Below are 15,545 nucleotides of genomic sequence, written 5' to 3'. Positions count from 1 at the left end.
TAGTTTCTTTTATTAAGTTAATATATCTGCTGTCTATTCTACTATTTTGCATTGCGTTTATTACGGCCGTATAATCATTATTGCTAATTATCTCTCCATAATTATCAATAGCGATCAAAATATAATAGCCTAAATCAAATGAAATTGCAAATATTCTTAACCTCCAATATTTTAGTAGTTCCTTCAAAATATTGCGATAATAAATACAAAAATTATCTACTTATAAACGAACATACAACGGGCCATGTACCACCTTACATAAAGCCGTAACTTGTTTTCTAGAGTTTCTATACAGCCGTAGCGTTTTCAAATACGATTAAATATAAAATGCACTGTGTACCACATGTGGTACACGACGGCACGAACGTGTTAAGTTATGTCGACGATTTTTTGTGTTTTCTGCGTTATTCCTTTAATTTTTAGATGTTTAGTCTGCATTTATAAACAGTTGTTTTAGAACTCTTTAGCGCCGTATTAGTATAATAGAATATTTATGGATTACCGTCGAAGACCGACATGATCAACCAAAAAAGAAGATGAATCTGGTGACATTTATAGTGACTAGCGCATTCTTGGGTGTGAATATATAGTTGGAGTTTACTCCCCCTATTAGAAAAACGAGGTATAGGAGGAGTAATTCAAATCTACCGCGCCGTAATGCTTGTTCGTGATTGGTCCAACCGCAGGATAGTTTACTCCACAAATTTATGAAATTTTTACACTATTGACATTTATGAAATTTTGATGCTATTTGCATTTAAATGTTCATAGGTTATAGGTAATGGATTTTGGGAAGAGCTATGACCTTAAAAATGCCACAAGAATATACCTAAATATTCTTTTCTTACTCAGACTCTTTAAAGTCTTTTATAATATTTTAGAATCGAAAATATTTAGTTATATTATTAAGGTATTGAAGAGCTATGAATTATGCCGATTTAGTGCACAAGTTTATGTGAAATTTTCAAGGTCGTGGCTCTTACCTCTAATTACGTTATATCGGCGATTTTTGTTTTTTCTGCGTTATTCCTTTAATTTTTAATTACTAAAAACCTGCCTCGTAAAGCATAGTTAAATTGACCAACATCATCAATGCTGCATTTAGATTGAGATATTATGTTCCAAATTTATGGAAAATAGCGGGTTATAATGATACCAAAACCAGGAAAATCACCAAATGAAGTCTCTTCATATACCATTATCACTTCTGCTAAAAAGAATGAAACCAATAATAGAAGAGAAAAAAATGATTCCAAACCACCAATTTGTCTTCAGAAATAAACATTTTACGATTGATCAGGTACACAGAATTACTAACAATTGAAAAAACATTAGAAGAAAAGAAAGTCTGTTCTACAATCTTTTTAGACGTTCGACAAAGCCTGGCATGAAGGTTTAGTCTACAAACTCAAAATTCTTACGAATACACAAATTCCTGACAGATATACAGAAATATACCTGACAGATATTTCAGAATTAAGCAAGAAGACGTGTACACTGATCTAAAAGAAAGCAGAGCAGGAGTCAGGAGTCCCTCAAGGAAGCGTATTAGGTCCTGTCCTCTACCTGTTATACACATACGACATACCTGATATGGAAAATGATACTATAGCCACATTTGCAGATGATACTGCTATCCTAGCAGTAGGTGATACCAGCGAAGAAGCAGCAGCAATAAATAAAATACATAACTGGACTAAAAAATCGAAAATCAAATTAAATGAATCTAAATCTATTCATCTTAATTTTACAAATAAAAAAATCGAAAACATTCCAATTAGAATAAATGATACCCAAATACCATATGCATCTTCTGCAAAGTATTTAGATATCACACTTGATGAAACATTTCGCTGGAAAGTCCACTTTAAAAAAAGGGAAGAATTAGGTATCCGTTACAAAAAAATGGATTGGCTGATGGGAAGAAACTCTGCATTGTCCACACATAACAAAATACTTCTATACAAACAAATACTGAGACCAGTATGGACGTATGGTTGCCAACTCTGGGGCTGTGCCAACTCAGGTAATATCCAGATTATCCAGAGATTCCAGAATAAAGTGTTAAGGAACATCGTTGATGCTACAAATGTTGACCTTCACGAGGACCTTGAGATGGAAGATGTAGACGGCTCCATAGTCATGTAAACATCGAGGCCTTAGCGACGTATTAGTATAATATAATATTTATGGATTACCGTCGAAGGCCAACATGTTCAACCAAAAAGAAGATGTATTTGATGATTTTTCTAGTGACATTGTTGTTTGTTAATCTGTCTTGAGTTTACTCCTCCTGGTTTAAAAACAGGTAAAATAGTATAAAAAAGTAAACAAAATAAATATTAGACTAAGTTTTCACTCTAATGGCATATAACATATCCCACCAGAATGAAAACAATGGGAACCTTCTCTGGTTACACCTCCGAGGCTTCTACAATTTGCAAGCCATACGGATGACAAATTGAGAATGGTTATTCATTTTTAAAATAAATATTGTTGATTTGTAATAACTTACAATTTTTTTTTTAGAAAAATAGCTTTAAAAAATGTTTACCTATTAGTTCCAGAACCACTTGGTTGACTATTTACTGCAGTCTTGTTAACGCCCTTTGCTTGATTTCGATCACTTTCTTCTTCTGATTCGCTCGAATCGCTAGCCGCATCTTCATGATTTGGATTATATGTAAGGATTTCTTTCTCGAGTTGATTATCAGCCACTTTAATGGGCACATCATCATAGTCTCGATCGTCATATTCATCATCATATAGATAGTCATTAGTGTATTGCCTAAAAACGAATTTCAATCATTATATTTAGTGACAAAAAATATATGGAAGAATTGTGATTTTCAGTAGGAGCTACATAACTGTTACCAGAATAAAACGATTCTAAAGTTCTGTAGTAGGCTGTATACAATTTATAATAGCTCAAAATTGCGCAAACATTAATTTAACATATCAAAACATTATCCGTTATAGTAGTTGGCTGTTGTCATTGTTTACTTTTTAAATGAAATTTATTTTTTATTTTGAAATTAATACCAACTAATGCTCACTAATGCTTGGTGACTTTAATGCCAAGCTGCTAAAATAATAAACCGTTTTAGATATATTTGGAAAAGATAGTATACATTATACATAATGAAACAAGCAAAAACGGACTGACATAATTAGCAACATAAAATAATTATGTAGTTGTCAGCATTTATCCACAGAGAAAGCACGCCCATGAGGGACACGGAGAATATGAGAAACTAATGAAGTCAACTCAATTGACCATGTTCTCATCTTCAAAGGAAGGGCAATATATATCTGATGATCTGACAAGTAAGTAACATCCTTCACCAATTAGAGCACTGAGATCTCACAAACATTAGTTCTAAAAATTCTAAGCTTTTTTAGGTATAAACATCACACTAGTAATATTTTGAACGAAGTTTTGAACATGAAAAGATTATCCTGTCGATGGTTACCCCATTTGTTGGCTATTGACCAAAATATAATCGTGTTACCAATTCTCAGCAGTGTTTACACCTTATCAAGCGCAATCCGTTAGACTTTTGGCATCGATTGGTAACCGTTAATGAAACCTGGATCCACTACTATACACCAGACAACAAAATGAACGTACGGCAGTGGACTGAAGCCAGCAAATGTGCTCCGGAGCAGCCAAGGGTCGATCAATGGGTCGAAAAGCTCATCATGGCCACTGGATTGCAATATTGAAAAAGGTAAAACTATCAACACCCAATATTATTCTGCATTATTGGATAACCGGAAGTGGCAACAGCTTGTGGTGAACAACTGGAGAGAACTAATAGTATCACCTACCTTGATCGTAATCTAAATGAGAACTGGGACATGAACAAAGAAATTAGAATACATATAATTCGTAACGAAGTTGTTTTGCATCGGATGGGAAAAGTTACGGAAGTCGTCAGAACAGTTAAAAATCGCAAACTTAAATATATTGGCCATGTTATGCGCCACCCTGAGAGATATGATATACTCCACTTAATAATAAAAGGCAAGGTAGACGGAAGAAGAGGGCCAGGTCGAAGAAGAACGTCATGGCTTTGAAACAAGAGAAAATGGTTTAACATATCCTCTGCATCCTTTTTCCGAGTTGCGGTCAATAAAATTACTATGGCCAATTTGATAGCCAACGCTCGATAATCGAGCACGGCACATGAAGAAGAATTATCGGACAAACTGAAGCAGAATTCAGTGAGAAATGGCCCCATATGCAGAAGAAAAAGTGTTGCTTCTCCAAAATAATGCACCGACTCACAAGGGCGTTATGAAAATGACAAAAATTCATGAGTTTAGCTTCTAATTGCTTTCTCATCCACCTTATTCTCCTGATCTTGGTCCCCTTCGATTATTATGTGTTCTCAAATCTGAAGAGATGGTTCGTAAATAAAAAATTCAGCTCGAACGAAGAGATAATTGATGAAACAAACACCTATTTTGCAGAGATTCCAGAATTGTATCATTCGGACGCTATAAAGAAGTTGTAAAATCGCTAGAATCGTCGTATTGAGTTAGAAGGAGAATATATTTAATGAAATAAAATAATTTTCACTAGTAATACCACTAGAGGTCAAATTATTTCCGGAAATTTTTTTGAGATCATGAATATTTTGAAAATTTCCCGAGTCGCAGACGAGGGAAATTTTCTAAAAATATTCATGATCAAAAAAAAAATTCCGGATATTAATTTGACTTCGCGTGGTATTCGGTAAGAAAATTCCACATCAAATTTGCATTTGAAAATCCAAAGCTGCATGAACAGCTTAATAGCGCGCCATAGCTTTGTCAGCAATTATTTAGGCTTTCAAATTCGTAATTTCTACTCATTGTAGTTGCATGGGAATACCATTTCAAGATAGAAAATAGTATATTCTTCAATTTTACATAAGTTTTGAGTAACTACAAGTGATAGAAAATGAATCAAAACTAAATTATGTAAACAAATAAAAACCAGTCTGTTAAAAATGTTCTGTTATTGTAAACGTCAAAAAATTTCCACTATAATTCGCTGTTGGGTACCCCACGAGCAAAAAATTTCCGATAAAATACCTCCGTTGCCATGGTGATCTGTCAAAATAACGTATTTTGATTGGTTCAAAATTACAGGTGTGGAATTTTCTGTAAAAACCTGTTTTTCATTTCAAAGGAGGTTACGTATCGGACCATCTAGTATACTTAGTATCATTAATGGTACTGATCTGTTAGTTTTTGTTCATTTGCTCCCTTTGTTCTTTCATCCAGGCATGTTCTGCTTCACTCATTCTATTTTTTGTTTCCTTATTTATTGTTCTATACTTATTCGTATCTTCATTTTTATATTCTCATACAACAATATCTTTCAATTTCACTGATATTATTCTATCACCTTTCTACAACTTCTACTTCGTTCTTCTTTCAGTTCTTTATCAACGACTTGTATCATTCACCTAGTTCTTTCTTTCTTTGTCCTTTCCGCTTCGTTCCTCGAATGCACGTATTTTGAACTCTTCCCCTTTTAACTACCAGCTAGTACCAACTACTCGTACATATTGTGTATAATACCTGTAAGAAATAGTCCGAAACGAAAATCCGAAAGAAGTATGTGTTTTCTTCCGGAACATTTTACTACGGAGATACGGAGAAGCAATCATTGTAGTACAATTTTTGTCATGTTAGAGGTCTTTTCATTATTATTATTCTTCTTCTTAAGAATATCACAAGGAAAAATTCCTGTACTGGCTGTATACCATAAATCACAAAAAATAAAAACCTTATTTTGTAAAAGGTATATGTATTTAAAATCCCTAAAAAGGGCTGTATCACAAAACGTTTTCGGAATCAATATTCCATCATCAGTGTTATCACAGGTTTACATGCTTTAAGCCAGCGGTTCTCAAACTTTTTTAGTCGCGGCACCCTTGTAGGGCTAAAAATATTTCGAGGCACACCAACCCTTGAAGCGATTTGGGAAACGACAAAAAATGAAAAAAATACAATTCTGAGGCTCATTTAATTTCAATATAAACTTTATTTCAGATCAATAAAATACAGTACATTTGAAATTCAAATATCCTTACTTAATGTGATGAATGAACTCAAAATTAAAAGAAGCAGTAACAATCCTGGCAAAAGAAGCACGGAAAAGAGGTCTAGAAATTAACGAAGGAAAAACAACATATCTACTCTGCTCTAGAAGAGAAGATAACCTGACGAGAGAAATCAAAATAGAAAACTACACTTTTGAAAGAGTCCAACAATTGAAATATTTGGGAGTAAGTAATAGTGAACGGCCAAAACAAGAGAAATGAAGAAGTAACAGAACGAATACTAGCAGACAACAAAATATACTGGAGATATCATAGGCTTATAAAGGACAAGAACTTATCCAGAAATACAAAACTGAAAATATACAGAGTTGCAATCAGATCAGTAGTTACGTACGCAGCTGAGACAATGTGTCTCACGGAAGAAGATGAAGAAAAATTGAGAATATTCGAAAGAAAAATCCTCAGACGTATTATGGGCCCGATAAGAATGGACAACGGAGGAATGAGAAGAAGAATGAACCATGAACTGAGAGACACAATGAAGGGAAAAAATATAGTTAGATTTATTAAAGCACAGAGTCTGAGATGACTGGGACACATAGAGAGAAGGAAAAATGACCTACTGATTAAGAAGATCACCATATGGAAACCAAAAACTGAAAGACCAAGGGGAAGACAAAGAGAGAGATGGGAGGACCAGGTCATGAAAGATATCAAAATTCTGGAAGTGAGAAACTGGAGGGAACTATACACATATCGAAATGAGTGGAAGAAAATTGTAACGAAAGCCAAGTGATACAACAAACTTTGACAACATACAAGTAGAATGCGGAGTGATTCACCGCAATAAGCGAATCAGAGAGCTCTAAGTAAGAGTGGTAAACATTCCACCCGGAATGAAAAGCCCTGATGATGATGAATGAAACTGTTCCGATGATGTTTTCATTATATCCTTTATAATTATGGGAATCTTTGTAAGTTTGACCCTCAAATCCCTTGATGCTTGAAGTATGCTTCTGTATTTTTTGTTTTTAATGTAAGCATATGCGGAGAAAGAAGACTCACAGAAATAAGTCGATGTGAAACACACAAGTTTTTTCTCTGTAACCTTGCCAACAACATTATTTTCTGAATATACCTGCATCTAGAACTCTTCTTGCCTTCCTTCACGGTATTTGAGTTTTAAACTGCTATCTTCGCTGATCTCAAGTAGATTTTGAAAAACTTCATTTGTCATTCCGACATGTTTATTTTTTGGATCACACGAAAACGGGTCCATCATCCAGCTATATAAGTCATCTGAGTCAATGTCAGGAAAATAGTTTACAATACTTTCTTCCAAACCTTGCAAATGAGCAATAACAATTTCATAGAAGTTCGTTTGAGGATTGATTTCATTTGTCATAACATATTTTTGTAATCGAGAGAAAGTACAAATAGTTAAAATGTTTCGATTGGACAGTGGCGCAGCGGCCAGTTGTTCGACTTGTCTTAAATGTTCCATGTCACCCTTGGCAAATGCTTGAGGCACCCCAGGGTGCCGCGTCACCCACTTTGAGAACCTCTGCTTTAAGCCACCAAAATGTACGGGTAAAAACCCTTAAATTGATTTTAAATAGTTGGGTATACATTATGTTATCTGATTTTGAAGGATGTTAAAAATATTTCCAGATTAACCCCTGGCATCACATGACATCAACCATATTGGTTGGAAAATTGTAGGTAGAACCTTACATGGCAGAGTTTAGGTGACAACAAGGTTAATCTGGAAATATTTTTAACATCCTTTAAAATCAGATAACATAATGTATACCCAACTATTTAAAATCAATTTAAGGGTTTTTACCCGTACATTTTGGTGGCTTAAAGCATGTAAACCTGTGATTACACTGATGATGGAATATTGATTCCGAAAACGTTTTGTGATACAGCCCTTTTTAGGGATTTTAAATACATATACTTTTCACAAAATAAGGTTTTTATTTTTTTCTTCTTAAGATTCCATCTATCGAAAGTTGGATATCGATATGGAAATTCTTATTTTACTTACAGCAGCTCTAAATAGTTGGTTAGAGCTCAGACTAAACCATTCCCTTAGATTTGGTAACCAGGAGGTTCGTCTTCTTCCTACATCTCTTTTACCTTTTATTTTGCCCTCTATAATCAAACACAACAGACTATAACGAGGACCTCTTACTATATGACCGAAATATTCAAGCTTCCACCTCTTAATTGTATGTATAATTTCTTCCCTCTTATTAACCCTATCAAGGACTTCAATATTGCTAATTTTGTCTACTTATTATATTCGTAGCATTCTTCGATAACACCAAAGCTCGAAAGCTTCCAATTTTTAGTCTATAATTGCTTCAATTTCCAGGGCTCAGATGCGTAGAGCAAAGTTGTAAAAACGTAGCAGCCCAACAATCTTGTCCTTAGATCCATTCTTAGATCTCTACTACATAAAAGATGTTTCATTTTCACAAATTTTGTCATTGCCTTACTATTTCTATACGGCTTTTAATCTCTTGTGTTTGTTCTGCGTCTTGACTAACCAGTGTTCCTAGATATTTGTATTTATCTACCCTTTCTACCTGGATATTATTAATATTGAGTATCTCGATGTTTTTTGGATGTTTTGTAATGACCATGAATTTTGTTTTCTTTAAGTTCATTTTAATACAATAGGTACACTTTTCGTTCAGCAGTTCCAGTATGTTTGTCAGACTTTGAAGAGTTGAAGTGAATATGACGTGTCATCGGCATCTCTTATATTGTTAAGGATTTCACCATTTATGATCATCCTATCTTTACACTCTCCTAAGCTTCTTGGAAGACGGCTTCGCTATATATATTAAACAGCAGTGGTGACAATATACAGTTCTGTCTTACACCCCGAAGAATTTCTATTTCTTCCGACATTTGATCCTCAATTCTTATTTTGACGTTCTGGTTCCAGTAGATGTTTGAAACTACTCTGATGTCGAGGCTGTCAATGTTTTTCAGTTTTAAGATATTGATTAGTTTATCGTGCTGTACCTTGTCAAATGCTTCTTCAAAATCAATAAAGCATATTATGTACATGTCTTGGCTCATGTCTAGATTTCTTTGCCATGTCTAGATTTCTTTGCATGAGCACATTTATACCGAATATTGCTTCCCTTGTTGTCATGTCGTTTCTAAAGCCTAATTAGTTATCACTAATTTTATCATCCAGCTTTCTGTAAATTATGTTGTGCGTCATTATTATGTCATTAATGCAATTGTACGGTGTTCCGAGTATTCTTTTGCATTTTGCTTCTTAGGTATTAATTACAAATGTGAACATTAACCATTCTTTTGGTAAAATACCTGATTGATAAACATGATCATATAGTTCTATTAAAATGTCTATCATTTCTTCAACGATCAGTTTAAGAAACTCAATCGGCATTTCATCCGGACCTGTAGCCTTTTTCCCTTTTTTTGCCATTATTTCCCCTTTTCATTATTATGCCATGAGAACATCTTCTCTGAGATTTGATGCTGAATACCCTCCAGCACGATTTTGCCAACACACTACCATCGCAACGTAGTTTCGAAGACACAGCCTGTAAAAAATTGTGGTACACCCTATACAGTTACTTACTTACAACTTGGAGGTTCACAAAATGAAATGGAAATAGTTGATGAAAACGCAACTGAAAAATTAACTTACACTCCCTCCAACACGAAAGATTTGATTTCCTTGAAATCTCTCTTATCGTTCAGTAATTTCAAAGTGTCATCATAATCTGGTTTCTTGCCATGATAAGCTAACACGGGTTTCTCAGGTTCTGGTTCTGGCGGTATTCGAATTTGGTCAAATGGAATGTTGGACAAATGCGGCGGCAGATTCTCTTCTAATATCGCATTAATTACTTCAGCAGAATTAAAATTGTACGCTTCGAGGCATTGTAAGACAAAACCTGAAATATGTATAAAAATTCTAATTATTTATTAAGCAAATATTTTACAGTAAAAGTTAAGTTTTACTTGTTCAAATGAATTTCTTGAATATAGGAGGTTGGATCAAGTGGGTTGGAAAAATTCCTTGAAAATCATGAAAAGTTTTTGTATATACAGTGATAGCGCGCTAATAACCGGCAAAATAGCTCAAAAGATGGAAAACATAATACATTGCGAAACAAAAAGAGATGAAAATAGTGGAGGTGGAAATTATCGCTATAAACGTATAAATTAACATTACATTACATAGTTTCCCACCTTTAGACGTATCGAAGGAGTATGACAACTGTCACTGTAACAGGAGAACTTTATAAAATTCTCCTGTCACAGACGTCTAAAGGTGGGAAACTATGTAATGTAATGTTAATTTATACGTTTATAGCGATAATTTCCACCTCCACTATTTTCATCTCTTTTTGTTTCGCAATGTATTGTTTTCCATCTTTTGAGCTATTTTGCCGGTTATTAGCGCGATCATCACTGTATATATTAAATCGGTTTTATAAAGTTCTACGCCTTTCCATTCTTAATCGCTCCTCCTTTCTATTGTGACAGTCTTCTTCTCTTAAATTTCTTTCTGACATCGCCTTGGAGATACTCTTTATCCATGCAGTTGCTGGTCTTCCTAGTTTTCGTTTTTCTGTGGGGGTCCATTCAAACACTTTTTTGGGGATTCTTCTTTTCTCCATTCGTCTTACGTGTCTGTAACCGTACTAGCTGTTGTTTTTCGACGTCATCTAGCATTGTTCTTTCTATTTCCATTTGTTGTCTAATGTCGTCATTTCTTGTGTGTTCCAGTCTTTTAGAAAACTTTTTGAATATTGGGAAATCAACTAAGAGAATGTTTCAACAAAAGTTAAATCAATGAAATTGAAGATAATGTCAAAAAACACCATACTCGTGAATTCTATCAGGCCTTTAAATTACAACTGAGCAAATTTAAACCTCCTCCTTTAGATGTTAAAGGACTTGATGGTAAATTAAACCTTAACGACTAATCGTGTGCTGCAGCTTTTGGAGATTATTGTGAACAGCTCTTTTTGGAGAATATTTGAGAAAGTCAAATTAAAGGACGTTATTGTAAACAAAAGAGATAGTCCTGTCGCCAGGGGGGGTACAACGGCCTCCTTAATTCAGATGGACTTACCCAAGTTTTTTTTTATATATTTTGACCCGCAGAATACGAATTTTTTGGGTAACAGTTGATCCGGATGTCGATAAGATTGTTATAGACAAAGAACTTGAGGAATTACATAACAGCGATTTCTCGCAAAACAAAACATCTTTTTGTATTTTTTGGGTCATTTTAAGCGAAAAATATTCCTACAAGTTTTTTCGTAGAATGCATAGTTTTCGAGATAACCGCGGTTGAACTTTCAAAAAATCGAAAAATTGTAATTTTTGAACCCGAATAACTTTTGATTAAAAAATAAAGTAGCAATTCTGCTTACCGCATTTGAAAGTTTAAGTCAAATTATATCGGTTTTGATTATTTGCATTGCTAAAAATTTATTATTTTATTGTTAAACAAAGCTATAAACACCTAGTATGTGAGTGATGTTTTCAATGATTTCTCATGTAAAATCGAACGAGTAGGTAGAGTAGCTACAAGTGCAAGCGAGGCAATTTCTACGTAGCATGCGTTAAAACGCATGTATTAGGCACGGGAAACACTATGTGTTTATAGATTGGTTTAACAATAAAAAAATTAATTTTTAGCATTGCAAATAATCAAAACCGGTATAATTTGACTTAAACTTTCAAATGCGGTAAGCAGAATTGCTACTTTATTTTTCGATTTTTTGAAAGTTCAACCGCGGTTATCTCGAAAACTATGCATTCTACGAAAAAACTTGTAGAAATATTTTTTGCTTAAAATGACCCAAAAAATACAAAAAGATGTTTTGTTTTGCGAGAAATCGCTGTTATGTAATTCCTCAAGTTCTTTGTCTATAACAATCTTATCGACATCCGGATCAACTGTTACCCAAAAAATTCGTATTCTACGGGTCAAAATATATAAAAAAATCTTGGGTAAGTCCATCTGAATTAAGGAGGCCGTTGTACCCCCCCTGGCGACAGGACTAAGACACCTTTAGGAATAATCAAAACGATCGAAAATATCTACCAGAACAATACAATAAAAGTAAAAGTAGAAGTGAACCTAACCGACCCAAATGAAGCTGGCAATGGGATAAGACAGGATCTATTGTTCAACCTGATCATGGACATAAAAAAAGTAAAAACTAAAAAAGGATACCAAATGGGAGAAAAACCGACGCCGACGCAATACTAATCTCTCAAAGTAGATTTGATTTACAACCTACGCTGGTAGTTTTTACACAAAGACTAAATGCATGGTCATAACACCAAATCTACTAAAATGTAAATTAGAGCTGGAGAGTCAGATAACAGAACAAGTGATGGAGTTTAAATATCTAAGCATCACACTATCTAGCTAGGAAAAACTCCTAACAGAAGTGGAATATCAAGTAAATAGAGCAAACAGAGCTACAGGTTACCTTAATGAAACAATATGGAGAAATAAAAGCATCGGGAAAGAAATGAAAGGCAGAATTTACAAAATTCTGAATTTACTGACACAGAGAGGACAAAAAGAATGCTGGAAACAGCAAAGATGAAAACCCTTAGAAAAATCGATGGTAAGACACTATGGGACAGAGCTAGAAATACAGATATACGACAGAGATGCAACGTGGAGAACATCAAGGACTGGGTAAAAAACAGAAGAATAGAATGAAACGATCACATAAGGCGAATAACAATAGAGTAGTATAGACGGGAGAAACGGTTCCCCAATAGGAAGACGATCACTGGGAAGACCACGAAAATGTTGGAAATACAACTTACTGGAGGCACATTGGAAAACAGACAGAGTCATGTTTACATAAAAAGAAGAAGAAGAAGAAGAACATTACAGTTATAATAAAAACACCGCAAATAAGATGGTTTGTTTATGTCTGGAGAATATCACGATAAAAAGTATCGAGAATGATTATAACTAATAAATTGACAAGAAACAAATGACGGGGAAAATCTTAATCAATTTGGATCGATAAAGCGGAAGAAAACCCGAAGAAACTCAATATTACAAATTTCGAAAAAGAAAGGCGGAAAACAGAGAGAAAAACAGTAAGCCAAGCCATGTACCTACTGGGCTGGCGGTGCTACTGTGGTATAATAAAAATCCGGCCAAAAATACTTGTTTTATTTAAAACTCACGTGCTTTAGTTTGGAATATAATATGCAAATATGTATATACACAACAAAACTTACACGGAATCGCCATGTATTTCAAATTAATCTTTATTTCTTTTGAAAAATCTTGTTATTGTTGCGAAGAATAAAGTCATTCATTATTGTACTCATTTGCGGCAGTAAGTAGCACTTTATTGTACTGAAAGAATAATTTTACTTTATCTGCCGCGATTCATCGAGATTGAATGTAAGTGGTCGATGACGGTAATCGATTATTTATTTGAGTGAACTTACAATTTATTTACTTTAATTATTAAAAATATTGTACAAAATTTACGACATTGTTAATTAAATTTAAGTCAAAAAGTGAAATTCTGTAGTATTTTGTAATTATATTCATATAAAATAAATCAAAACTTTACTGATTTAGTAATTATTAAATATTGATAACTATTGATTAACAATCGAAAGCGGCCATCATGCAAATAAGTCATCTGTCACTGCCATGAAATTTTTATTGCCTCTAAAATTTAAAAAATTCTTAAATTGTAAATTGTAAGTAAGTGTTAAAAATAATATCAAATTGTTGGCGATAAAATTTTGTATGCACCACGTCAGTAAAGACTCTCTATCGAACTCGTCTGTTATTCGCTTCGCTCGCTATGCTCGCTCTGCTCATAATAAACTGCTCGTCAAAAGTTAGGGATATAGAAAATTCTGCTGAATTTTCATAGTAGATTTTTTCGTGAACAGATTAACGGATTCCGCAAATTTTTTTATTATTTTAGATTTTTCTTTAGTATTTACAAAGTTATGCAAAGGTTTACCCAAACTTTTTTTTGTACTTATACCGGGTGGAAGAAAAGAAATGTTTTTCTTATGTTAAGTTTGAGACGCCCTGTAGGGAGGACGAGGTACAAATGTGAGTATACATCGAAATCGTATTGTAGTCTTATGTTTTGTGAACATTTTGTTTTTTGAATGTCCCTGATATCTTTAGAAACAAAAAATAGACGGTTTTGTAATTTAACGTGTGTTTTAACCGAAACAACAGTTTGAGACACCTTGTAGGGAGAAAAGGGCACAAAGGTGAGTATACCTCGATATTATGTTGTAGTCTCATATTTTGTGAATATTTTATTTTTTTAATTTCTCTAATATCTTTAATAACAAAGAAACTAGACGGTATTACTCTTTAATATGTGTTTTAACTGACGACATGCATCACATCACACATGTAAATCATAGAAACACATATTAAAGAGTAATACCGTCTAGTTTCTTTGTTATTAAAGATATCAGAGAAATTAAAAAAATAAAATATTCACAAAATACGAGACTACAACATAATATCGAGGTTTACTCACCTTTGTGCCTTTTTCTCCCTACAAGGTGTCTCAAACTTTTGTTTCGGTTAAAACACATGTTAAATTACAAAACCGTCTATTTTTTTGATTCTAAAGATATCACGGACATTCAAACAGCAACATGTTCACAAAACATAAGACTACAATACGATTCTGATGTATACTTACATTTGTACCTCGTTCTCCCTACAGGGTGTCTCAAACTTAACATAAGAAAAACATTTCTTTTCTTCCACCTGGTATAAGTACAAAAAATAAGTTTGAGTAAACCTTTTCACAATTGTGTAAATACTAAAGAAAAATCTAAAATAAAAAAATAGCGGAATCCGTCTGTTCGCGAAAAAATCAACTATGAAGATTAGCATAATTTTCTATATCCCTAACTTTTGACGAGCAGTTTATCAGACTCGTTTAATAAAAAGTAACTTTACTGACTTGATAGATAAATACTATTATTGAAAATAAACAAACCGATAAAACAATCAGATAACACGTCTCGGTACGTTATTCGCTGTGTGCAAGTACTTGAAGAGGATACGATAAACGATCGTGCGCGAATGGCGGACAAATCTTTTAACTTTCTTAACATATATTTCTTAAATAATTCATATTAATTGAAATTGTCAAATTGACGTATATTTCATACGTACTGTCGTTGAAGAAAATGGGATTTCGCAAATGATGTGTTATAAATTGTAAAAATTATATGTTGCTCCACAATATTGATATGATATGCAATTATTAAAGTGAATTTAATTAGTGGTATTTTGCGTGTAGTACAATGTTTACATTTTAATAACATAACCTCAATCTTACCTTTTCTTCTTATTCTTTTTTGGGCTATGGCCTTGACAATTATCCAGTAACCAGGACTAATATAATTGCCCAATATAATTAAAAGTGCTAAAAATGT

At 33.6% G+C, this 15,545-nt stretch overlaps 1 protein-coding gene across 1 annotated transcript in view; it reads right to left on the bottom strand.

Annotated features, from left to right (window-relative positions):
* The window catches only part of LOC114327499 (activating signal cointegrator 1 complex subunit 2), a 125,740-nt gene that overhangs the window by 11,743 nt on the left and 98,452 nt on the right, over positions 1-15,545 (bottom strand). Inside the window, exons 10-11 of the mRNA XM_050655736.1 lie at positions 9,757-10,006; positions 2,555-2,788 (exon numbers count right to left, since the gene is read on the bottom strand). Coding sequence (XP_050511693.1) covers positions 2,555-2,788; positions 9,757-10,006 — 484 coding nt within the window. The remainder of the gene's footprint in view (positions 1-2,554; positions 2,789-9,756; positions 10,007-15,545) is intronic.

The sequence above is a fragment of the Diabrotica virgifera genome, chromosome 7, assembly GCF_917563875.1.
Source record: "Diabrotica virgifera virgifera chromosome 7, PGI_DIABVI_V3a".
Lineage (NCBI taxonomy): Eukaryota > Metazoa > Arthropoda > Insecta > Coleoptera > Chrysomelidae > Diabrotica > Diabrotica virgifera.
This window is presented reverse-complemented; position numbering and strand designations above follow the sequence as displayed.